General features: G+C 48.8%; 1 protein-coding gene across 1 annotated transcript in view; it reads left to right on the top strand.

Annotated features, from left to right (window-relative positions):
* Wdr1 (WD repeat domain 1) overlaps window positions 1–22,165 on the top strand; it is a 39,266-nt gene extending 17,101 nt beyond the window's left edge. Inside the window, exons 6-15 of the mRNA XM_045133603.1 lie at window positions 4,782–4,859; window positions 5,079–5,159; window positions 5,411–5,644; window positions 8,241–8,328; window positions 9,764–9,920; window positions 11,168–11,255; window positions 16,507–16,617; window positions 18,860–19,033; window positions 19,245–19,389; window positions 21,211–22,165. Of these exons, the coding sequence (XP_044989538.1) occupies window positions 4,782–4,859; window positions 5,079–5,159; window positions 5,411–5,644; window positions 8,241–8,328; window positions 9,764–9,920; window positions 11,168–11,255; window positions 16,507–16,617; window positions 18,860–19,033; window positions 19,245–19,389; window positions 21,211–21,317 (1,263 nt within the window). The 3' untranslated portion in view covers window positions 21,318–22,165. The remainder of the gene's footprint in view (window positions 1–4,781; window positions 4,860–5,078; window positions 5,160–5,410; window positions 5,645–8,240; window positions 8,329–9,763; window positions 9,921–11,167; window positions 11,256–16,506; window positions 16,618–18,859; window positions 19,034–19,244; window positions 19,390–21,210) is intronic.
* The last annotated feature ends 2,495 nt before the right edge of the window (window positions 22,166–24,660 follow it).

Here is a 24,660-nt window from a genome sequence, read left to right as displayed (position 1 = left end):
AGGTCCCACATTAGCCAGATGCACAAGGGGGCGCACGCGTCTGGAGTTCCTTTGCAGAGGCTGGAAGCCCTGGCGCGCCCATTCTCTCTCTCTCCCTCTATCTGTATTTCTCTCTGTGTCTGTCGTTCTCAAATAAATAAATTAAAAAAAAAAAAAAGACTTGAGCTGAACATATGTTCTGATGTTGTCAAAAGCTGTAATGTGGAGGTTCACAGGAATTAATTGAGCCCTGCTATGGTGAAAGGTTTTAAAAATTAAAATGTGTAAGGAAAGTAGTTGCATTTATTGTGAAATCCAAGTAGTCGTCCATTCTTTCATTCTCAACCCAACAAATGCTGGGGGTCGGCTTGCCTTTACCTCCTCCCCATGTCTGCAGTCTTGCTGGAACCTTTCTCCAACTGAACAGCCCCCAGTCTGTTCCATCGTGTGGCCATCCATCTATTCCCACAGCAGCCCTCAGTCTGTCTAGGTAAGAGGGCTGCAGTCTACTTTGGGTGGATGATCCTGTGGCAGCTGTCTTAGACTACTGTGCAGGAGGACCCCACAGCATGCGGCTTTGAAAGGGAGGGGTGAATCAAGCTGCTGCCTCAAAAAAAAAGTGAGTTGCTTGCTTTTCCCATACTGTGTGTTCAGAGCAGCATGTGAGCAAACGAGGGGGATCCTAATCTAGTGCAGAAGTCATGGGCCACCTTCCATCTGGCCCACATTCAGAAAGCACAGAGCTTCCCATTGTTCAAAGCAGGGCATAGACTTGTGCTCCTCTGCACTGAACCTGGGGGGAACGCTTTCCATGTTTAAGAATGGAGTGGAGAAACCTTCCTGGAATAGGCTCAGACTCCATGCCACCTTTCCCTACCCATCTATGGTTTAGGTATAGTAGTTGACGTACCCTCTGGGGTCACAGAAGAGATGGGATGAGATGGGGGAGTGAGGTACAGCCCAAGCCCTCCAACTCCTTGCTCACATCTTTTCTACAGAAGCTTAGGGTCCCTCAGGAGTCCCAAAGGGGCATGAGACACAGAGTGGGACCATCTCCTTGCTGCTTGGCTTAGGGAAGTTTCATTCCAAGTACATCCTTCTGATAGATGCATCTGGGTGAGTGATCAAGCCTCCTCGGGGTTCCAGTTGTTTGGCCTGACTGAGGATGTGTGTCTGTGCCTCTGCAGCCTCCCAGTATCTCCTCTGTCAGGTGACCCTTTGGTTTCTAGGGATGACAGGGTCCTCATAGCTGCTTCTGTGACCTTCTCCAGGTGTGGTACTGGACAGAATAGTTCACCCAGCAGTGACTAACCAGCTAGAGCCTCAGTAGCATGTGACCTGGAGCCGCGGTGCCCCACCTTCAGACTAACCACATCTATGAGTCTGAGTTGAGCAGACATAAACCCATGGGTCTATAAAGACTATAAAGTTGCCTCAGGACAGCTTTTGTCTGTGAGCTGGTATACCTCATGGCAGCTTTGTGTGGGTGTCCCTACTGCCTGCCAGAGGAAAGAGCATGTGAAGGAGTTGTCAGTCTTGGCTGTTAGAAGTCTTTCCTGCAGCTCTGTGAGGCTTCCTGGATGGTGGTCATTGTTTTATTTTCTGATTCTTTTTTCTTTTACCTTCATGGCAGGACAGAAAGCAGACATATCGGTTCTTTAAGTGCTTTTGGTTGCTGGCTCTGTGCCCTGGGCCAGGTACATAGTGTGCCTTCCCTGGTCCTCCCATTGACTTCTGGAACCCAGGGCACAGAGCTGGCTGAATGTCCTAGGGTAGGCAGGTGTGACCAAGGAGGGCCAGAGTGAGCCTCTCCATTTACTTGGTTTTCTCTGGAGGAACTTATGTTCTGGGTGACTGAAGAGGCAGCCAGAGGTTCCTCCAGGCTGTCAAACAAGCTGTGGCAGGCAGAGAACATGGTGCTGCCCCTCCAGGTACTTCACAGGAGATTGAGGAGGGGGTGGGGAAGGGAGAACAGACATTTCCATTCCAGTGTAACCCCATCCAGTAACTAGCCATAGCATATGCTGGACTAGGGCATGAGGGCTGGGGGGTCACAGGTCATGGCAGGGTTAGTATTCCTATGTGCAGTGGTAGCTGAGACTAAGGGGAATTGAGGGTCATTCCTGGGGGAACACATTATCAGTGACCCACAAAGGATTTGGGAATTCTTGTCATTGACAGAATTGGTGAGAGGGGGATGGTGGGAGGAAAGAGGACAGTGGAGGAGTGTGGGGATGGAAGATGATGATTATGGAGAAGGTTCTTGGACTCAGTGACGCGTTCCACACCCTGGTTCAGTGATTGTTAGCTACAACAGGCCAGAAGAGTAGGGTAGGCCCTGGTACCTTAGGCTGGACCTTATGGTGTTGCTGTGTGACCCCTCTGGGTGCCTGGAGCAGACGCCAGGGTCTGGTCAGGAGTGGCAGGTAAAGCAAGCAGACCTACTGAGATGGTTTTCCAGATGCTCCTCCAAGCTGCAGCTGCCGGGCGTCTCCGTGGGAAGTGCTATTATTAGCTCTCATTTTCTTTGGCTAATGGGCTACTGGCTGGTCCCTGTTTAAACAGGGGCTATTTCAGGAACAGACATGTCTGTCTCCTGCCATGTAGACTTTTATTCCTGATAGAGTTGCAGGAAACAGTGGTGGGTTGAGGCATCAAAGCAAACAGACACGATGGGTTCATGTAGACCCTGTCACTCAAAGGATGTCGGCTTTGTCCAACCTTCACTTGACATGTGCTCTCGGACATGACATTGCTGCTGTCAGATTGTGTAGGAGAGGCCCACAGAGGTGGGCACTTTTGAGTTAGGACACAGGCCCTTGTTTGATTTGAGGTTGAGGCCTGGGTGTTTGGTTCTGCATCCCAGGAGTGTGGGTGTCTAACCTCACAGGACCAGTGATGACAGAATTAACTAGAATTGAACAGTGGCTATGTCCTCTTCCCTAATTTATGGCATGTTCCTTATGCATAGCAGAGTCAGTGCTCCCCTAGATGAGCACCTCCCAGTTACTGAGCACCCTGCCAGGCAGAGAGGTCAGCAATGAGCTGACTGCATTGTGGCTCCTTTGTCCCCTTTCTGTGGCACACGCAGGGCAGGGGTGTGAGGAGCCAATGCAAGGCCCAGGACACAAATCAGGTGTATGCTTGCTGGGGTGGGGTTAGCAGGGAGTGAGCTGGAGGTCCTGGTCCATCTATGGTTATATCATAGATCTGAGTTGTCTGACTTCAACGCAAAGGCAATGTACATTCCGTCTTGCCTCCATCTTGTGGTGCTATTTGTCTCTGAGACCCTCTTTCTGCCATCTTTGAGCCTTGAGGGTGATGGTGATAGGCACAGCACTTGGTGTGCAGCAAGCTCCTTTGCATCCAGAGGTGGATGAGAGCAGTGACAATTAGCCTGGGGAGCTAAGGATCTGAGCACTGAGGTAGCTCCAGCCAGAGCATGCCTAGACCTGCCAGTGTAAGCAAGACACTGCTGGATACAAAACTGGAGCCCTGATTTTCACAACTGGTACAGCTCCAGTTACCCAGCTTCTCTGGGCCTGGTTACCATGAAGGGTTTGCCTGAAAGCTAACAGCATCCTGTCATGGTAAAGTGACAGGTTGTGATAGTGGCAGAAGCAGTTAGGGCCTAAGAGATGCTGACTTAGAAAGTATACTTCCTGCAGGATGGTGGTTTGTGCCCACTCGGAGACTACATGTAAGCAGATGAAGACTGAAATAGGATAAAAGTGCAAAAAGAACTGTCGAGTTACCTTCTCATTGCCAGAAGTAGCTTTTGGGAGGAAGACATTTAGTTCAGCTTACAGTTTTGAGGGAAAGTTTCGTCATGGCAGGCCTGATAGCAGGAATCCTGGGTCACATCTGTTATCAACAGGGTGGACAGTATTCTTTCTATCTACTAGGCTTACAGTTGGCTATGTTATCCCAAAGCTCACGCCCAGAAAGCACACCTTCTCCAGCAAGCTCTACCTCCCAAAGGCCCCAAAACATTACCAAATTGCTACCAAACTAGGACCAAGTATTAAAACACATGAGCTTGAGCCGGGCATGGTGGTGCATGCCTTTAATTCTAGCACTCGGGAGGCAGAGGTAGGAGGATCGCCATGAGTTGGAGGCCACCCTATGACTCCATAGTGAGTTTCAGATCAGCCTGGACCATAGTGAGACCCTACCTCGGTGGGGGGGGGGGGGGTAGGGGACGACGACAAACATGAGCTTATTGTAAGGTCATTTTTATTTAAACAACCACAGGAAGCAAAATGCTGAATGTTAATGCAGGGAAGGGGATCTCTAACACAAGAGCCAGGGCCAGTGATGCCAGCACTATCTCCTAAAACTGGGTGCAACCCTGGGCATGCCTGGGTGCTGCAGCAGCTATAGGTTCATGTAAGCATCTCACCACAGGGTACTTCTCAGGCAGTTTAGATTCTTGGTACTAATGAAAGTCACAGACACAGCTTAATATCTTGTAAAAGTCAGTTATTCCTTCAGTGGACTGTCTCCCTTGGAGTGAGGGGGCCCTCAGGAAGGGGACCTCACAGGCCTAGTTATCACAGGTTCCCCATGTCTAGGGCTGAAGGTGTCTGGGCAGCCCAGAGGGAAGAGGAGAGGGTACATCAGGAGACATGTGACAAGGGGGCAGGCTTGGTTGGAGAGTGGCCTTGTAGACAGCACTCAACAAGCCAGCATATGAGTTTTCCCCTTGGGTGAGGTGATTGTCATGTGTGTTAATGCCAGAAGCAGGCTCTGTGATAGAGATTTTGACCACTGCCAAGTGTGTGACAGTCTCTCTCCTACAGGATCACAGCCGCTTTGTCAACTGTGTGCGGTTCTCTCCTGATGGGAACAGATTTGCCACAGCAAGTGCTGATGGCCAGGTAAGGGCTGGAGCAGTGGAGGGGGCTGTGGACAGGCAGGTTTATGGGAATGCTCTGCTCCCCAATTCTTGGGGTATCACCAAAGCCCAGCAGACATAAGACTCATTTGAAGGAGTGCTGGAGGCTCTGGATGTGAACCACAGTTGGTGGCAATGTTGGGCTAATGGGCGTTCACACCCCCATAACCAGTATCTGCATATGTTTGTTGTTTCTTGGAAGATATACATCTATGATGGGAAGACAGGAGAGAAAGTATGTGCACTCGGAGGAAGCAAAGCCCATGATGGAGGAATTTATGCTGTGAGTATGAATTTGTGCTTCCTGAACTCAGTTTTTATTTGACCATGTTTACAACTATCAAAGCTTATTTCCAGTTAACCAGTTAGGTAGTGGGAAAAGTCAGTGGCTAGAGCAGGAGCCTTGGAGGCTGGGCCCATCCTACCACCGGCCAGGTTTGCTTTTCTTTGTTGGGAAGTGGGGTTGAGGGCAGCTGCTTTCAGGGATTTTCCTGCTTTGAAACCATCTGACACGTGACTGCTTCATTGGAATAGATTAGTTGGAGTCCTGACAGCACCCATTTGCTTTCTGCTTCTGGAGACAAAACCTCTAAGATTTGGGATGTCAATGTGAACTCCATCATCAGCACGTTTCCCATGGGTTCCAGTGTTCTGGACCAGCAGCTGGGCTGCCTGTGGCAGAAGGACCACCTCCTCAGCATCTCCCTGTCTGGATACATTAACTACTTAGACAAGAACAACCCCAGCAAGCCCCTGCAGGTCATCAAGGTGAGCCTCGTTCTGGGCATAGCCTGCTAGAAGAGTGACAGGAGGGCTAGCTAGGTGGGAACAGAGCGATGCCATAGGCTTCCTTGGACCTTAGTGTTCTGAAGAAGGTTGAATTTATGGGCACTTTTGTTTGGTAGAAGTAGGAAGCCAAATGCACATCCCGTTGAATTATTGTGATTGCCACAGTGAGGTTCTGGAAGTTTTGGGACAGTCAATTGCTGTCTCCTGCTGGAGGTCATTGCTTCCTGAGGGGCTTGGTCCTCCCTGTGAGGCACTCACAGGCTAGCCCTCAGTGAGCTGCAAGGCAAAACAAACAACATTCTGAAAACTGGGACAGGGGATGGAGCTTCTGGGAGGATTGGAGTGGCAGGGAAGATAGACAGCCTTAAGGTCTGGGCCATGATAATGGTACAGTTTGAGGGGCACTCAGGGGTTCTCAACAATGGAGAACAGGAGCCAATGAAGTGGGAGCTACTGCCAGGGCCCAGGGCTAGCCTGGGCAGGACTCAATTGCAGATTATGAATGTGCCCTGGGAGGACCCACTCTCTCCATGTGCTGTAGGCCCCATTGTATTTCCCTGGCTGGTGAGCTCCTGCCTTCTCCCTCTGCTCCTGCCACTTTGTTCTCTCAGGAGACCTGTAGCCAGGTGGGGTAGTGGCCCCTCTTCTGTCTCAACCACATATCTGCTGGGAGCTCAGATTACCCTACACTGATGCCAGGTGATTTCCCCACCAAATGACTAAACGTGATTTCAAAGGAGGCTTTCCACAGTCAGGCTCCAGGCCTCACATCCATGCTGACAGCTAAGAATTTCTAGAGCTTTCATTATAATCTGCTCTGTTGGATGCACCATCACTTCTCCACCTCAGCCTGCTGCTGTGCAGAGGGCTCAACTTGTATGAAGGAAAAGGCTTCCATGATCCTCCAGCTGAGTGAGTTCTCACCTGCTCCAGCATGGTGCTGGCCTTGAGGACCAAAGGAATTGAAAGTCCCAGACTGAACTAATGCCTGGGAAACTAGTGCTTTCCAGAGAAAGAAGTTCCGCTGGACTCCTGGGTAGAATATGCCCATAAGATATTCAGGTCTAGCTTCCAGAGAGTACTTTGTGGTGAGTGGCCTCAACAGTGGGCACCAGGAGCATGGCCCCAGCTCTACCGTCTGTGGTTTTGCTGACTGCTGCCGATGACATTGAGCCCTAGTGCTGCTTGGCAAGGTCAACTCCTGGAATTCCATGGGCTTTAAGTTCTAAGAAAAACCTACATTCCAGACTCCATTCATAGCTAGGTGGGTTGTGTGGGATGGCTGCGGTACTGAGATGGAGGGTGCTGAGCTGCACAGGTATACAGGAGAAGCTTGGGTTTAGAATGTGGTTCCTAGCCCTGGTGCACATCAAGATTTCTTGTGATCTTTTAGCAAAAGGCTCCCTGATTGCCCCAAGGGAATTTATTCGGGGTCTCTGGTAGTGGCCTTTGGTGTGCTTACCCAGGCCTATATTTTGTAAGCTTGAGGATATAGGACAATTACCTTGAAGGACTAGCATGTTAAACAACCTAGCCTCAGAGGGACCATGTGGCTTTATAACTGCCGGCTGAGAGCTTGCCTGTTACGAGTTTCTAAGCAAGGATGTTACCCCAGGCAACAAGCAGACAGACATACAATCTCCTGAATCTGCTGAGCACAGATTCTGATTGAGCAGGGCAAACAGCCAGTGCAATAGTGAGGCCCATGCTGGATCCTGCTGAGGACCTCACTTTTGAGTAGCAGGATGGACAGAAAGCTATGTTGGAAGGCACAACCCCCAGCCAACGTGTCTTTTACGGGGTAACATTTCCATTCCAGATACAGAAATGACTGGTTCTTAGTTACACCAAGGACATTACTCCTGAGGATGAATGTTATGTTGTGGAAAGTTGCAGGGAGAAAGCCCTGAGCTGGAACATGCCAAGTGACTGTTGAGTGTTACTGGCAAAGGAAGACAAGACCAGCAGGGACCCAGGGAAGGATCTAATTAAACTCATCTGAGCTGTGCTCTGAGCCCCAGCATTTACATAGGAAGCAAGGAGCCCCTTTTAGAGTGTTGTCTGTGTGAACGTGCTTACATAAGGTCTCCTGTATCATCAGCTCTTGGGAAAAATGAAAAGGTATTGGGGAGAAAATGGGTACTCACAAAGGCTAAAGTGAGAAAGGTTACCTGTGCAAGCCCCAGAGCTTCCTGCATCTAATGCCATCCTGGCTGCCTCACTCCCTACAAGCAGGCCTTGATGATGTGCTCATACGTGACATCAGGGCAGCATTTCCCCTGCAGGCGGCTTGAGGGGGGTGGGTGCACATGTCTGCTCCATAGGTGCAGGGGTGCTGGGCTTTGCTGTAGACCCAGTTCTTGGCCCAGGTTGGGGTTAGGTGCTGGGGGCACAGCACAAAGGATGATGGAGTATCATCCCACAGGGGGATGTGGCTTGTCACTTGTTTGTGGGCAGTGCGGCTGCCACACGCTGAGGACCTTCTGTCTCTTCCCCTCTCTCCCAGATAGCAGCAGATGAGTAAAAGGACAGCCTGTGTGACCTCAGCTCACCCTGTCCCATTGTCTCCTTACAGGGTCACAGTAAATCTATTCAGTGTCTGACGGTGCACAGAAATGACGGCAAGTCCTACATCTACTCTGGGAGTCATGATGGGCATATTAATATCCTTTGACTCAGAGCTGACTCAAGCCATGGCAGCAGAGGAGACTTTCTTGTTCCCATTGTGGTGGAAGCGTCCCAGGTGGCACAGTCCCAGTTTCATGCACTGAGCAGCACTGACATAGCACTGCTTTGGCATCTCGGCGCTTGGGCTTCCTCTCTCTCTGCCCTGCTCCTATCACAGTTGAGCACTTGAGTCTTAGGATTCAGAAGCACCTAGGAACCCTTTAGCAGATGCCTTTTGTTTTAAAAACGGAGACATGGGAGCCCACGGAGCTGACGTGAGATGCCTTTCCCACAACCACATGGCCAGTGCACAGCAGAGCTGGGGCCTGAACTCATGAGCAGCTTCTCTGTAGTCAGCCACCTGGTGACTTGTGGTTCCTGGACTGTGAATGGCCTCTTCCTGCTGGTGGGGATTCTGCCATGCCTTCCCTATGTCACAGGGCCTGCAGCTCTACATGTCCACCTCACAGGACTGGCCGGGATGCAGGGCCCAGCCACTCACACATGTCATTGAGTGGCAAGGACTGTGTTTTTTGTGTCCTCCCCCCCCCCCCAGTGCACCTACTATGTGAGAGGCTGCCTTCTGCCTAGATATCCTATTGTCCATGATTGTCCCTGGAAGGCACTGTCCTGGACCACTCACATTCTCTCCCCCCCATCCATTTTGTCTTGAGTTTTCAGAAGGTCCAGGAAGTTTTCCCCAGGCTAGAGAGGAAGGCAGATGAGTCACCCTCTGCTCTGCTAGATATAAGCGTCCAGCTTATGTTTGAGCAGGCCCTAGGATCAGTCTCTCCTGCAGTTGGTCAGTCTTCAGTGAGCCTTGGGCACCATTGTCTCCTTGCATCACCCTGGCTCCTGTCCCAGTCTCACTGCATCCCTAGTTGAACTGTATCTGTCAGTGTTCATGGCTGGATTTTCCATCCCAGTGGCATGTCAGCCTTGGAATGCACATCAGTTACCCAAGGAAATAGGAATGTCATTTGAAATGAGACTTTCAATTGTTGTGTATGTAAACCACATTTTTCCCTGCCATCTCAGGCTCAGAATCCATACACCAGCCCTTGGGCTGTTAACGTACAGCACTTGGGCAGTAATCAGCTGATCAGTGGGCGCTCAGCTAGTCTCCTTGGGGATTGTTGTGGGCTCAGATGCTACTGCATGAAACGCAGAGGAACACTGCCTTACTTGCAGAGTCACATCAGATAGCCCCTTCATCTGTGGCTTCTTCCTGATTGTGGTGGTTTCTGATCAGCACAGGACCCACCTCAGCAGGGACTGTTCCAGAGGTGGTCAGTAGCATGACAGTGCATCTCTTAACTGAAATGCTAGGGGCCTGAAGTGTTGTGGGTTTAGACCAGAAATGGGTGTGGTCTCCCCAGAAGGGCAGGCATCACCCTCTTGAAGCCAGGCTTCTCCTTAACCACACTTCACATTACTGGGATTCAGACACAGGGGAAAATGACTCCTTCACTGGGAAGGGCCACACGAATCAGGTGTCCAGGATGACTGTGGACGAATCTGGGCAACTGGTTAGCTGTAGCATGGATGATACCGTGCGGTACACCAACCTCAAGCTGAGGGACTACAGGTGAGTGCTATCCATGGGTATAGTCTTGGGGTCTGGATGGGCCCAGAGTAAGTCACATGTGCCCTTTGTGAAGGGCCAGACTGTGAGCCCTGCTTGTTTGTGAGCATCACTTTGTTGTGAAGGTGCAAAGGATCAGGTATAGGTCCTACTCCAGAGCACATAGCAGAGCTTCAATCACCACAAGCTTACTGGGTCTTTTTTCTCACTAGAGATGGTGACAGCAGAGCCTTAGACTGTTGAAGATCAAGTGAGGCTCTTGGAGGTATCTGGAAAAGTGGGCAAGAGGGAGTAGAGGGAGCACTCCACATCCTTGGCTGGGAAAGCAAGACTTTAACCCTTGACTGAGTACACTCCACTGTACTCAGAGGACTGACTCTCTCTTACCATTTATTCCTTCTTGGTAGACTTCTGCCATGGCCCCATCATAGCTCCTATCCTCTTGCCAAGGATCTGCCTTACCTTGGGGAGAATGAGCTACCATGGGGCATCTTTGTGACCTGGGACATGGTGCTCAGCGTGCATCAGACCTGTGAGTCCGGCATGGGCCTCACTTTCCTGACTGATAGAATGCCTGAGAGTCAAGGCATCCAGGTGCCCAGGCATCCATTTTCTGTTGCCTTGTGACCCTGCTTCTTAATACATACCCTGTGATGGTCATAGCCACATGCTGTGAGAGGACCAGAGGCATTCATGAAGCCAGCCATGTCCTGGTAACTTGAGTGGTGCTCCATTTAAGGAGCCCATTGTGCTCTACTCAGCCCAACTATATGGAAGCTTGCTTTTTGCTTGCTATAGATTCATGAAGTGTGCCGGTAGAGTTATGCTAACAACTACTCAGCCAAGACAAAGGTACGCTGGATCTTTGTTAAAGGCAGTGGATTCTTGGAAAGGAGTGGCTGTGACTGGCAGAAGGATCAGAGCTCAGTTTTGTGGTATCCAGGAAAGAAGGTGTGAGAACAGAAGTTGTGGTGGGGCACTTAAGGTAGATGAACAAGAGTAGCTGTACCCTGTGATGCTTCTTGCCACCTTATTTACCACTCCCCAGTCTCCCATCATGAGGCAACCTCCTTGCCCCAAAGACGTGGGCCAGTTTGTTAACCCTTCCATGTTTCAGCAGATTGCTCTTTGGGGTAGATTATACTATTCCCTTCACAGAAAAACCAGCTGTGGTTTTTGCAATAAGTATATTGATAGCCATGCTGACTGATCCCCTTAAACATGGATTTAATGCATTATCTCTCCAACAGTGGACAAGGAGTTGTGAAACTGGATGTTCAACCGAAGTGCGTGGCTGTTGGTCCTGGCGGTTACACTGTGGTAGTGTGCATCGGGCAGGTACGAGTCCATTGAAATTCAGCCAGAAGACGTGGAATAAGGGATGTGTGTGGTCTAGTGTCTAAATTGTACTGTGGTCTACTTGACAGTAGTTGTAACCAGCATTTTGTTTTTCTCTGATTCGGCTGTGCTGCCATGGTTTTGTCTCTGTTTGCTCACGTATGTAGTCTTCCCCACAGTCCTACCAGTGAGGCAGAGCATTGCCTGTAAATACAGGCACAGGCGATAAATGCTGCCCACGGATGCTGGTGAACGGGCAGAGCTAGTATCTGTCTCTAAGCATTAGACCTCACTGCAGGCCCACTGGTCTGTGAGGTCTGAGGGACTCCCGGTGATTCTGTCTTCATTATGGTGGAATCTGTGTCTTCAAGCACCACTTCTGCCTGAGCTATAGTATTGTCCTATAACTGATGCACACAGTGATTATGAGGAGACAGGCTCCTCACATATCTTAAGTTCCTTTTAAGATAGAAAAACTTGAGCTGGAGATATGGCTCATCAGCTAGAGACACCTGCTTGCAAAGCCTCATGGTTTTGGTACACTTTCCTAGTGCCCATGTAATGCTGGATGCAAAAGCAGAGCATGTGTCTGGAGTTTATTTGCAGCAGCCTGAGGCCCTGTCACACCCATACTCGCCCTGTTTTCTCTTCTCCTAGATATAGATATATTTATTTGTGTATTTTTAAGCTTTATTTTATCACTCTTATCCAACACATATCAGAAAGCATATTGACAGTGCATCTTATGGGAAGTCAGTTTACAACAAAACTGAACAAGGCAATTGTGTTTACAGAAAATATTTCCAGCAAAAAGTACACAATACAGTCCATTGAAATGCAGTGTTCATACATTTCAGGTACATTATGTATGTATGTATGTATTTTTGGTTTTTCAAGGTAGGGTTTCACTGTAACCCAGGCTGACCTGGAATTCACTTTGTAGTCTCAGGGTGGCCTTGAACTCTCGGCAATCCTCCTACCTCTGCCTCTCAAGTGCTGGGATAAGGGCATGTGCCACCATGCCCGGCTTAAGTATTTATTTTTAAGATGGGAAAACTGAAGGTTAGAACTGTCTGGTGACATTGCCAAGGCCACACTAGGGCAGAATGATACCCATGCTAAGGTCACCTGCTCACCTTTTCTTCTGGAATGTCTGGAACAGATTACCCTTGACTTAAATCCATGCCAGATCTGCTTGGTACAGAATGCTGCTCTGCCACTCTCCCATCTGTCCACGTGCCTAGCATCCTGGCATGTAACAGGGACAGTAGCTGACTGGGGTCCAGTTGGCGTGTGTGTCAGACCTACTGGAGAAAGCAATCATGCAGGATCCACCCCTCCCTTATCTATGAACCTAATTGCTTAAGGGAAAGTGGATTCTGTGTCCTAGATAATGAAACATCCTGCCAAGTAATTAATGCATTCAGCCTAGATGGCTGTAGGGTGCTTCTCCACTGCAGATCTCTCAGCTTCCTAACTGATTACCTGGCCCTTTTGAGCTGCGGGTGAGGATTTGGGAGTAGCTGCCTCTGTGGCAGGGCCTCGGATAGGATAGACAGCTCCCTCCCTGTTCCAGACCTCAGATTTTTTTCCTCTGTGAGATTGGTGGGCATAGACTTACCTGCCACTGAGGCTGGTAGAGATTATACAAGAAGGGTGCAAGCAAGGGCTTAGCCCTCCTGTCAATGAAGGAGGTGCTGGTGAGTGCTCATGCAGTGTCCTATAAGGGCAGCTCCTAGATAGAAGGGTCCTGTGTGTCTGCTGCTTGTCAAGGGCAGGTGTAGTAGACAGTCTTAGGTAACTGAGGTGAACTTTTAGACCAGGCACAGTTAAGGAGGAATGGATTTATTGAAGATAGAGGGGAAGTTTTATAGTGGCAGAAAAAGTTGGCCTGTTTTTACATGTCCATGCTGAAAGAAAAGCCCTAATCCATCATCAGCACTAAAAACAAGCACTCTGTAGGAACTCCAGGCAGAATTTAGGTACTTTGTATGTCTTTAGATTGGAATTTTAAATCTACCCCTACACCATAGAGTTGGATCCTAGGTTCCATTTGGTGACATTTCCTCCAGCCAGATGACTATAGATCTAAACTAAAAACTTTAATAAATTCTTGAACATGTTGGGAACCATCTATTTAAGCTACCACATTTTGTCCTTGGCCTCCATGGATTTGTAACCATCTTATATTGTATATTGTCAAATTTAAAGGTCTCCCACAGTCTTTATGAACTTAAGATAGTTTCAAAATCATAAGTCTTACCTAAAATTTAAGATTGTCTCTTAGCTGTGAGTCCTGTAAAATCAAACAAGTTACATATACATGTATATATTTTTAAATTTTATTTTTCTCTATTTATTTGAGAGAGAGAAAAATAGGCACAGAGGAGAGAGAATGGGTGTGCTAGGTCTCCAGCGGCTGCAAAGGAACTCCAGATGTGTGCGCCCCCTTGTGCATCTGGCTTACATGGGTCCTGGGGAATTGAACCTTTGGCTTTGCAGGCAAGCTCCTTAACCACTAAGCCTTTTCTTCAGCCCCAAGTTATATATTTTAACATAGAGGCACAGAGTAAACATTTTTAACTGCTGTCAGGCATAGCAACAAGAGACTGGAACAATGCAAACTCAATAACCATCAAGCAAAAATTAAACATCTATAGTTCAAGTATGATACCATAATCAGTGACCAGTGAAGAGTCTCTGGATTTTTTTAATTCCCTCCAGCAGGGCTGAATAGCCAGGGAAATCTTTGATCCCAGGCCAACAGCCTCCATGGTAGTCTTAGCACACACAGTCCTGGTATATCCAAAACACCTTTGGTCTTCATGTAAACCAATGGTCTACCTTCCAATGGCTTTGTCAGCCTTTCAAGGGCATTGTGCCCTGCCTTATGTCATGTATCAGCAGTGGCTTCTGGGATTGTGTGCACTTTATGACCATGCCATTTATTTCTTTAATGTTATTAAAACCAGTATCAGGTGTGCAGGACACAGCCATATTTTAGTTTAGGGATAAAATAAATTATAACCTTGAAGAGCAGGTTCCTTTTTTCAGTCAGGTCTTTTCAAAAGAATTTGTATTTTATAATATTACAGCCTTTTTGTATGCATCTTTTCCATTGTTTAAATGTAAAGCAGTTGGTTCATCTTCTCTAAGATTGTTAATGTGTTCCTCAATAGCAGCTTCAGTAGTCTAAAACCAGTCTCAGTGCCAGTACTTTTAACTTTTTTTTTTTTTTCAACTTAAAAAATCTTAAATTTCTCAGTCTAGTGTCTTTGGCCAACCACATCAATCTTTTACAAATTTAACCTTGATCAAATTGTCTGGGCAGCAGAATGCAACTAGCCCTTATGCCAGTAGCCCAGTTCCAACAAGGTTTTTCTGCTGTCTTTCCTTTCCCTTAGAAAGTTCATAAGTCATGTCTCCTGGTTTATCCTGCACTTAGCATTCTCAGACTATCATCAGAATATTCCATAAAACTTGGCTTATTGTTCCAAAAGGTGCCTTCAGTTGCAAGCACTAAGTCCATGCCCATTCCTCCAAAATAAAAGTTCCAAAAGACCAAAATTCACATGGTCAGATTCATCTCCATCCCCTCCTGCCAGTTCTATAGTAGACAGCCTCAGGTTGCTGAGGTGAACTTACAGACCAGGCACAGTTATGGAGGAAGGGAGATGGGAAGTTCCAACATGGCAGAAAATGCTAGCCTGCCTTTAGGGATCTATGCTGGGAGAGAAAAGCCCCAAGCTACCACCAGCACCACAAACAAGCACACTTCAGGAACTTAGACTGGAATTACAAATCTACCCCCACACCTTAGGGCTGGACCCTAGGATCTGTCTAGTGACACTTCAGCCAGCCAGGTGGCTAAAGATCTAAATCATAAATTTTAACAAAATCTTGACTATATTGGGGGCTGTTTAAACTATCACAGCAGGTGACCTGAGCTTCTTGAACATGAAACTGAAGCTGTGTACTCTAGCTTCTCCTGTATGAAATAAGAAGCCAACTCATGCTGCCTCCTGGGCCTAGAGCCCTCCTGTACAGCGCTCAGTGGGCTTGAGCTTCCTGGTTGGCTTGCTCTTCCTGCTTTTTTTTTTTTTTTCAAGGTAGGGTTTCACTCTAGCTTGGGCTGACCTGGAATTCACTATGTAGTCTCAGGGTGGCCTTGAACTCACTGCGATCCTCCTACCTCTGCTTCCCCAGTGCTGGGATTAAGGGCGTGTGCCACCACACCCGGCCTCCTACAACTTTTCTTTTAAACTTTTTGTTTTATTTATTATTTTGTTTATTTATTTGAGAGCAACAGAGAGAGAAAGAGAGAGAGAGAATGGGTGCCCCAGGGCCTCCAGCCACTGTAAACAAACTCCAGATGTGTGTGCCTCCTTGTGCATCTGGAAATGTGGGTGCTGGGGGATTGAGACTTGAACTGGGGTACTTAGGCTTCACAGGCAAGTGCTTAACCACTAAGCCATCTCTCCACCCCGATTTTTTTTTTTAATCCCAAATTACATCTTCGTGAGGCCTAGGCCCCTGGGAATAGGTCAAGGTCGCATTTGTGAATTCTTCCCCCAGCCAGTAAGTAGCTGGGCCCAAAGCAGGGTACCACTTACCTCCGGGGCCTCATTTAGTAACACATGGAAGTATGGCCCCTCGGATCAGTGTACTTGGGCTCAGTATGGCATAGCCCTCCCCAAGCATAGCCTTTCACCCCTTCTGAGAGAGGATGGGACCTCAGAGATTTCTCAGGTGAGAGCAACTTGTGCTGTGCACTCTCTTTTTCCTCCTCCCTACAGCTGGGATGCTTGGGGTGGAGCCCAAAGCTCACTGCTGACCTGCAGGCCTAAGTAGACATTCAGCACTTGCTGTCCAGTGACACTGTCTCCCAGGCTGCCCGACAGCATGCACTAGCAGGCCTTAGCTGTTTCTTGTGACCTAAGGAACCACCGCTTGGGTCCTTGTGATCGTGCCTTTGTCCCTTTTGGTTAAAACTCAGCTCCTTTCTGATGTTTCTGCCCTCTGGAGACCACTGCTGGGCAGAGTTAAGCTCCTGCACCCATTGCCTGCAGTAGTGCAGTCCAGATGAGAGTGCTGTATTCTGCTTGAATGATGGAGGAGGAAACAGATGGGTCGGGATATTGGGGCTGACCCAGGGTGGGGGTTGGAGCCCAGGGCCCTAACCAGGACTTGCCTCTGTGGCTGTTGAGTGGCATCTCAGGGCCTGCTGCTCTGTTTCCTCTGCGTCTCACAGGTCGTCCTCCTGAAGGACCAGAAGAAATGTTTCAGCATTGACAACCCTGGTTATGAGCCCGAAGTTGTGGCAGTGCACCCTGGGGGAGACACAGTGGCTATTGGAGGCTCCGTAAGTTGTGTGTCCCCACCCCCTTTTTTTTTTTTTTTTTTTCAGTGTCCTGTGACCTTAGTGTCTGAGCAGTTTAGGGCCCAAGGAAGGCCAGAGAAAAAATAGAAGTCCCGAGGTGTGAAGACTGTACTCTGGAGTTCAACACCTCCCTCATAGTCTGGGTATACCCTTTGTGGGCTCCTAGTTTGGTGGGCTTCATGTAGCACTTGCTTAACAGTGGTCAGCTGTCCTAGCTTAAAGTATCTAGGCAAGGTAAAAGATGGGGGGGGGGGCAATTGAATCAAGGTATTCCTTTGGCAGACCCTTAGTGTGCTCTTCTATGAACTGAGACCTTGCTGCAGCACATAGTGACTAAGGCACCCTAATCCTGAGGGAGTCCCCTGGTACTGATGGTGGGCATGCCGTGACAGGGAGTACCCAGGAGAGCACAGGTTGGCCTCAGAGAAGAGCCAGCTTTGCAAGTAGTTGGTAAACTCAAGAGGGCAGCATGTCCAGCAAGGACAACATACCCCAGAAAGACAGTGAGAGGAATTTTCTTTGCACCTTCTGGGTATAATACTAACCTGATGGTTTCATGGTTTTCCCAGAGTTCTGGTTTCTGGAGTCCTTGGCATAATCTGACCTTTAATAGCCAGCCACACGTTGTGTGCACAGAGCAGTGTGTCTGCCAGCCAAGTCCAAGTGCTTCACAAACTGCTCACTTCATGGTCCCCAGCTCTAGGAAGGCAGAGCATCTGATTACTAGGTTTGGATCTATAAAGTACAAACCTTGAACTCCTAGTAGCCATTCCATGCAGGATGGTGCTGGGGAGCCAGGCTATAGGACCTGCCTGCCTGCCCAGCAAAGCCAGCCCAGGCCTTAGGAAGCCTCCTATGCAGAGACTCCAGTGGCTGTTCTCACAGAGCTGTCAGGGTTCAAGGGCTAACCTGTGAAAAGTGCTTTGCCCAGTGTGTGCAAGTGTGAAGTAACACTGGCTGTGTTTGCATTGTCCAACCCCGTCTGACCACCAAACATCTCCACCTCGGCCCCACATGCTGTTTTGGAGTCTATAGAGTATTGGAGCCCCAGGATCCAGGAGTAGGATGATGTCTCCTTGAAGGCCTGTGAAGGTACCCTCAGCAATCATCCTTGGCCTGTAGCCCATGTCTCCCAGAGAAGGACCTTGTCCATATGGCCAGATTAAACCTACTATTAATGGGTTTCCAGGGTGACAAAAAAGTCTTTTCTGTGACCAGTTTAATGGCCAAAGTAGTTAGCATTTTTGTGGCCACACCCTCTGTCCTGTTCCCAAGCCTCGGGCCCTTCCCTGGAGACTCCTTGGCTCTGGTCATCAGTGCTGCCAGCTCCCAAGGGGCCTGTTCTACACTACTCTGTCTCGTCCCACAGGGTAAGGTTGCTTTCCCGTCCCTCTGCTGTGTGCTTCCAGTGACCTCACAGCCTGTGCTTCTGTGCGACTCCTGGGCCTGTCTCCAGCCCAGCCTCTAGCATGTTTGCCTGTTGGGATACACAACCAGCCTGGTGTCCCACTTGTATGCCCATGTTACCACATGCTCGTTATTTCCTCATTTCCCATTCAAGTGAAAGAGAGAACCCTTAAGCAGTAGTATTGGAAGAAGCTGAGGCAGGTGACAAGCCCTCATTCAGGGCTTCTGTACCAGAAGCCATCAGCAGTTTTCACTTTCCCTGGTGTCTTCCACTCTGGGCCTGTGTGTCCTCAGCAATAGCGCTAGCCAGTATTGATTTCATGACCTGTGACCGTCCTGTAAAGAGATGTCCACAGCTCTTTGGCTCATGTCACATGTTGGGTGGTGGATTTCTGTTGTCTCACAGGTGTTCTGGGGCAGCATGGGCCTTGTGAGCATGGGCACGGCTGTTCTTAATTGGATGCTTTCTCGGTGGGGGACGTCAGTGTTTTCTTCGTGTGTGAACATCAAGAGAGCCTGTAAGAGCCACTGTTTACGAGGCCAGAGCCTTAACCGGGCCCTCCTGGAAAGCTACAGTGTTTATGGAGGGCTGGGGTCCAGTCATTCTGCCCATGTGGGAGAAAAGCCCAGAGCTCTGCTGAAGCATTTAGTGGAGTGTGGGGGAAGTATAAGCCACCTTTTGGCAGCGAGAGTGCTTGCTGGTGCACACACAGTGATGGCAGATCACTTCCTTGCTAAAACCCAGACCTCTTCCAAGAGAAAGGGGCCACATATTGTACTTGTGCTAGGAAGTGACTCTTTATGTCCCCACCTGCAGGATGGCAATGTACGGGTGTACTCCATCCTGGGCACCACGCTGAAGGATGAGGGCAAGCTGCTAGAGGCCAAAGGTCCTGTGACAGACCTAGCCTTTTCCAATGATGGCGCCTTCCTCGCCGTGTGTGATGCCAGCAAGGTGGTCACGGTGTTCAGCGTGGCTGACGGCTACTCGGTGAGTGGGCACAGCGCCCTCTGTTCTGCACTGGGCAGTACAGGTGCAGCTGGGCAGATCCTGGCTTGAGGCTTTTGCAAAGAGGCTGGTGGGCTCTGAGGATAGCCAGGCTTAGAGCAGTACTCAAGAACTAAAGTCTTTTCCTTGTCATTGAGAGGACACCTGGTAACTGGCCTGATTCCTAATTCTCCACCTGTTTTCACCCTACTAGGAGAACAATGTATTTTATGGACACCATGCTAAGATCGTGTGCCTGGCCTGGTCACCAGACAATGAACACTTTGCCTCTGGTGGCATGGACATGATGGTGTATGTTTGGACCCTGAGTGACCCCGAGACCAAAGTCAAGATCCAAGGTGACTCTCACCCCTATGCCCTGCGTGCCATGCTTCCCTTCAGCAGATATCAGGGGCTGTATGCACAGGGATTCTGAGGTGCTTATCCCCACAGAAACTCAGGGTTTTCGTGAGTGGGACAGTACTATGGAAGGGCTGCTCTCATTATCTCTCTCCCTACTCCATTCACACATTTCAACCATGACTGTAGTGGCCTCCACAGGAAAATGGGGAGCCATGCTAGGCCAGAATACCCATGCTGGTAGCTTCATACTGGGCTCCCCAGTCACACATGCTTGGTGGCTTCATATCTGTAACCTAGTTCCCTCTTCTACTTGCTACAAAAAGCCTTTTGTGTTGAATAGAACTTACTTAAAAGTGACCCAAGGCCAGGAGTGGTAGCACACACCTTGGGTCCCAGCACCTGGGAGGCTAAGGTAGGAGGATTCCTATCAGTGTGAGGCCACCCTGGGGCTGCAGTGAGTTTCAGGTCAACCTAGGCTAGAATGAGGCTATGCCTCAAAAAATCTGAAAAAAAAAAAGTGTAAGTGACCTTGAAGCCACCCGTGGAGGTACTGTCTTGTGATATCCTGTATTCCTGATGGTCAGTCCAGTGGGGAGGTTGTCCACGTGGGGTTGGGGAGGCTAGGAAACACGAAACAGCATCCCAGGAGCCATTCTGGTCCATAAGAAACTCCAGTGTTCTGTAATCTGAAAGTTCATGAATGGCAGGGCTAGTGGCATGGAGAATGGGGTCGGGACATGAATATGCCATAGTCACAAGTTGCCACACACAAGCTGACATCCCAGCTGGGCTCTTAGGCACACAGATGGACAGACTCTACTCAAGACTTAAGTGTATGGGGGTGACAACACAGAGTCTGAGCCTTGCCCTGAAATGAAGAACATGCTGGTTCATGGAGCTGCCAGGCACCAGCACCCATATACTGCTCACGCTGGGGCTCCTGGGTTGAGGCCCAGGATGTCCAACCTACCAGGACCACATCTTCCCCCTCCAGATGGGTTACAGGCTGAACCTGGGTACCACCTGGATCTGAGGAGCAAAGAAGCAACAGGCATCTGAAACCAGGAGGCCCCTTTAGGTCTAGCCAAGGGAACCACTGGGGTGCCAGCATCTCATCACTGGAGTGAGGAATGGTAGAGAAGAGGTGGCTGTTGGAGTCCTGTCACTCCAGTGTGAATTGCAGGATAGAGCACCAAACTGGTCCTCGATCCTATGTTTCTGGGCTTTTTACTAGCATCGTATTTAATTTAATGCCTTGTGGTAGCATGACCTCAGATACCAGATTGTAAGGAACAACATTCCATTGACTTGTGTACATCTTCACATACGCTTCACACTGTCTGGATTACCCAATACCTAAGACTGTCTATGTAAACACTTGCCATGCTGTGTTCAGAGTGACATGTTGAGTGCAGTCAGAGCCGTCTTCATCCAGTTTTCCACGCGTGGTGGTTTGAATTTGCCCAGGCAGACTCATAGATGCAGGGGCCTGTGTGTGTGTCTGCTGTGCCTTGTCTGAATGTGTGGCTTTCTGCATTCATAGAGATGAGAAGGGGGGACATTAAGCATTGGGACTTCAAGGGGAGCCACTGGCCTGGGTGGGTAGAAGCTAGGGATGCTGCTGGTCCCCAGAGTCAGCACGGGTGTTTGCCTTCCCTCCTCCCAGTCCTCCCTTATGGAATTGGTCCTGTAGTCCAGGATTAGTTTCTGAGGTCTCTTAACATGTTTGCCTGGGTTCCTCTTCCTAACAGAGGTAGGTGGAGGCAGAGGGGCTATGTCATGTTTCTTTAAACTGCAGCTGCTCCCTTTCTTCCCAGATGCTCACCGGCTGCACCACGTCAGCAGCCTGGCCTGGCTGGATGAGCACACATTGGTCACCACCTCCCATGATGCCTCTGTGAAGGAGTGGACAATCACCTACTGAAGACACCTGCCACTCCACAGACCAAATCAGGGACTAGAGTTCAACTGCCGCGGAACATCTTTTCTCTAACTATTCCTGTACTGTGCCCCTTGCTCACCCCAGGAGGGAGCAGGGCCTATGACTACCCTTGCCTCTGCAGGGTGTTCTTGTCTGTATGCGTCCTTCTGAAAGCTTTAGACAGTAACAGTTTGCACAAGAAAAATAAAGCAAGCACTTAAACAACGTGTGGAGCGTAACTAAAAACCCACAGCTCACCAGACCTTGAGAGTGTAGAACATTCCAGAGGCAGCAGCCTCAAAGCACAGAGGCCCCAGCCCCTCCCCCATGCCTTTTACTGTGTGAGGAGGCTGTTGGGAAGTGGGCCATGTCCCCCTTTCCTCATGCAGGATGCCTCTGCACTGGAGAGCAGGGTCCGCATTACAGACCACCATGTCAGCATTGTGCAGAGCAGGTGCCTCTTCCTCGGTGAATCGGTGACATGGCTGCCTCTGGGGAGTCACCCTTGGGTCACACAGGAACATGTAAACCTTAATGTATCTCATTGTCGAATTTTGTGCTTGGTTTTAAGAATAGAATCATGGGTGGTTGGTTTTTCTTTTTTCTTTTTTAATGTATCTTAAGTGTTATCTGTCATGTTCCTGAGCTGGCACATGGACAGCACCATGTCCAGGTGTGTAGAGCCTTGTTAGCCACACTGAGGTGTCCTGGTCACAATCCTCATGCTTCAATGTTTTCCTGTCTCTCTCCTTGGGCCTCAAGAGCAAAGATAATGGGCAAAGATAATGTCACTGTAACTTGTCATCTTTTTGACCTTTCAGTGCAGAAATTAAAAGTATAAAGCACGGTGATTTGGAGTTTCTTTGTGTGTCGGAATCACTGGTAAATGTTGGCTGAGAACAATCCCTCTACATTGCACTTGTGAAAACACTTTGAGCGCTTTAAGAGATTAGACTGAGAAATAATTAAATATCTTTTCTCTTGATTGGATCACTGGCTCTGTGTGGTGGTGCATGTTGACAGGGTGGGGAAGCTTTGGGGACCTTCGTGGCTTTTGGTGTCTTAGCCTACAGCTCTAGCAGGGAATGGTCAAGAACCCACATTGCTACGCTTGTCGCATGATGGACAGCCACAGAAAAGAAGCTTCGGCTCTTGGGTCCTGCTCCCACACATCCCTGCCCACCTCCTTCCATGGTAATGTCACTCAGGCTTGTGGTCAGTAGTAGTCAGTCTGGGTATTCACAAAGCTTCCCAAGCATCTACAGAAACTCAGTGAAAGGTCCTGTTCTTTGGTGGAAAAGCATCAAAATTGTATATAAATTTATTTTCCCAGAGCATTTCTCCTCTTCTAAGACTCTGACCTACTGCTTCTAAAGTCCAGAAAAAGAAGTTTCTGTATGTATGCAGTCCAGACCTTACCAGAGCAAGGTCAGGACAAGGTGATTTTTTTGTACTCAGGGAGAAACTGGGTAAATGGTATAGATGAAATTGGGCAACAGCCTGAAGAAGGGTTGCTTGGTCCTTATAGAATGTTTATTACATTTTGATCAAAGTGGAGAGAGCTGACATGTCAAGTGGATCCCTTTGCTGTGTAGGAATAGAGCATGGGAGAGTCCAGTGTTTTAAAAAAAGAAAAAGTTCTTTAAAAAGAAAAACAGTGATGACATTGGCTGTGGAGTTTTTTTTTGGGGGGGGGGTTGTTTTTTAAAGGTAGGGTCTATCCCAGGCTGACCTAGAATTCACTATGGAATTCAGGCCTTGAACTCAGTGATCCTTCTGCCCCTGCTTGGGATTAAAGGCATGCACCTCCACCACACCCTGCAACTGTTGGCCTTGTCTTAAGTTAAAATCCTGCTTGGATGCTGTTTCTACTCATGTATACATTTGTAACGTGTTTGAGCAATGGTGGTTCATTTATTTAAACATCAGAAAGCCACATTTTTTTTTCATGTCACCATTGTTTATTAGAAGTATATGTTAGGATAATTCTGATTATCAACTTGACAGTCCACGTTTGGAAAAAAAATCACTAGAGTCAATATGGCATTTGACATAAAAAGCATGTATCAGACCTCAGGACATAAAGTATGTTTGACATTTATTTGAGACAGAGAGAATGGGTCTCTAGCCATTGCAAACAGTCCAGGTGGATGTGACCAGGTGCATCTAGCTTACATGGGTTCTGGGGAGTCCAAGCTGGGTCCTTAGCCTTCACAGGCAAACTCCTTAACAGCTAAGCCTTCTCTCCAACCCCCTTGACAACTATTTTAATACGCTGGGTTTTGTTTTTTAGTAAAAGATTAGAAGCCAAGTCACAAACTAATGCTTACAGTGCAAGTAAACTTCTTTGTGTAGAAGTGCCACCAGTTTGGTTTCGTGGTTTTCTCATTTTTTATGCAACAAAACTAGAGGCTTCTTAAAATCTTACACCCATTTCACAAAGAACAGATTGTACATAAACTTCAAAAGGTCTGATATACAGAGACATTTATACCAATAACTGGGCTAACCCCACAATGCACGACCCATATACCTCAACAAGGAAGGGCCGATGGGGAGGGGGTAGGACATGGATGAGTCTAATAATGGTACCAAACTGCCTGTACTTGCAGAATAGAAAACTAATAAAAAAATAATTTAAAAAAAAGGTAAAGCTAAAGAGCAGGATATAAGCTACACTGGAGAGAAGATGCAGATGGCATGTGTGAGCCAGCAGTTTGCTGGCTCAGATGGTCACAGGCACTGGGTAAGGGAACTGCCCTTTGGCTCCATTTAAGGCATGGCTGATGGCCCTGTACATGCCAAGAACGCTTAGCAGGACAGTTTTGGAATAGTAAGGCTAAATAGTAATAGTAATAGTAAGATCGGCCTCTGACAGAGATCTGCACTTGGGGGAGGGACATTGGTGCGCACACACCCCGTCCTCTGACAGAGATCTGCACTTGGGGGAGGGACGTTGGTGCACACACACCCCGTCCTCTGACAGAGATCTGCACTTGGGGGAGGGACGTTGGTGCGCACACACCCCGTCCTCTGACAGAGATCTGCACTTGGGGGAGGGACGTTGGTGCGCACACACCCCGTCCTCTGACAGAGATCTGCACTTGGGGGAGGGACGTTGGTGTGCACACAGCCCGTCCAGTTCACCTTGTTGGAATCGGCACATGCAGGCCTGGTCCTCTCTGGAGGAGCCTGTGTGGTACAAAAGCTAGACGAAGTCAAGGGGCCATGGGTTCCTTGCACGCTGACCTCTTGCTTAGTAAGATAAAGCCTAACTAGAAGGGTGCACACTTCTGTGGGCCTCTGGTATGCATCACAAAGCCTATCTGCATTAGCACTGCCCTTC

Source organism: Jaculus jaculus, chromosome 14 (genome assembly GCF_020740685.1).
Source record: "Jaculus jaculus isolate mJacJac1 chromosome 14, mJacJac1.mat.Y.cur, whole genome shotgun sequence".
In the NCBI taxonomy this organism is placed as follows: Eukaryota; Metazoa; Chordata; class Mammalia; order Rodentia; family Dipodidae; genus Jaculus; species Jaculus jaculus.
The sequence above is the reverse complement of the archived record's forward strand: the minus strand, read 5'-3'. Positions and strand labels throughout refer to the sequence as shown.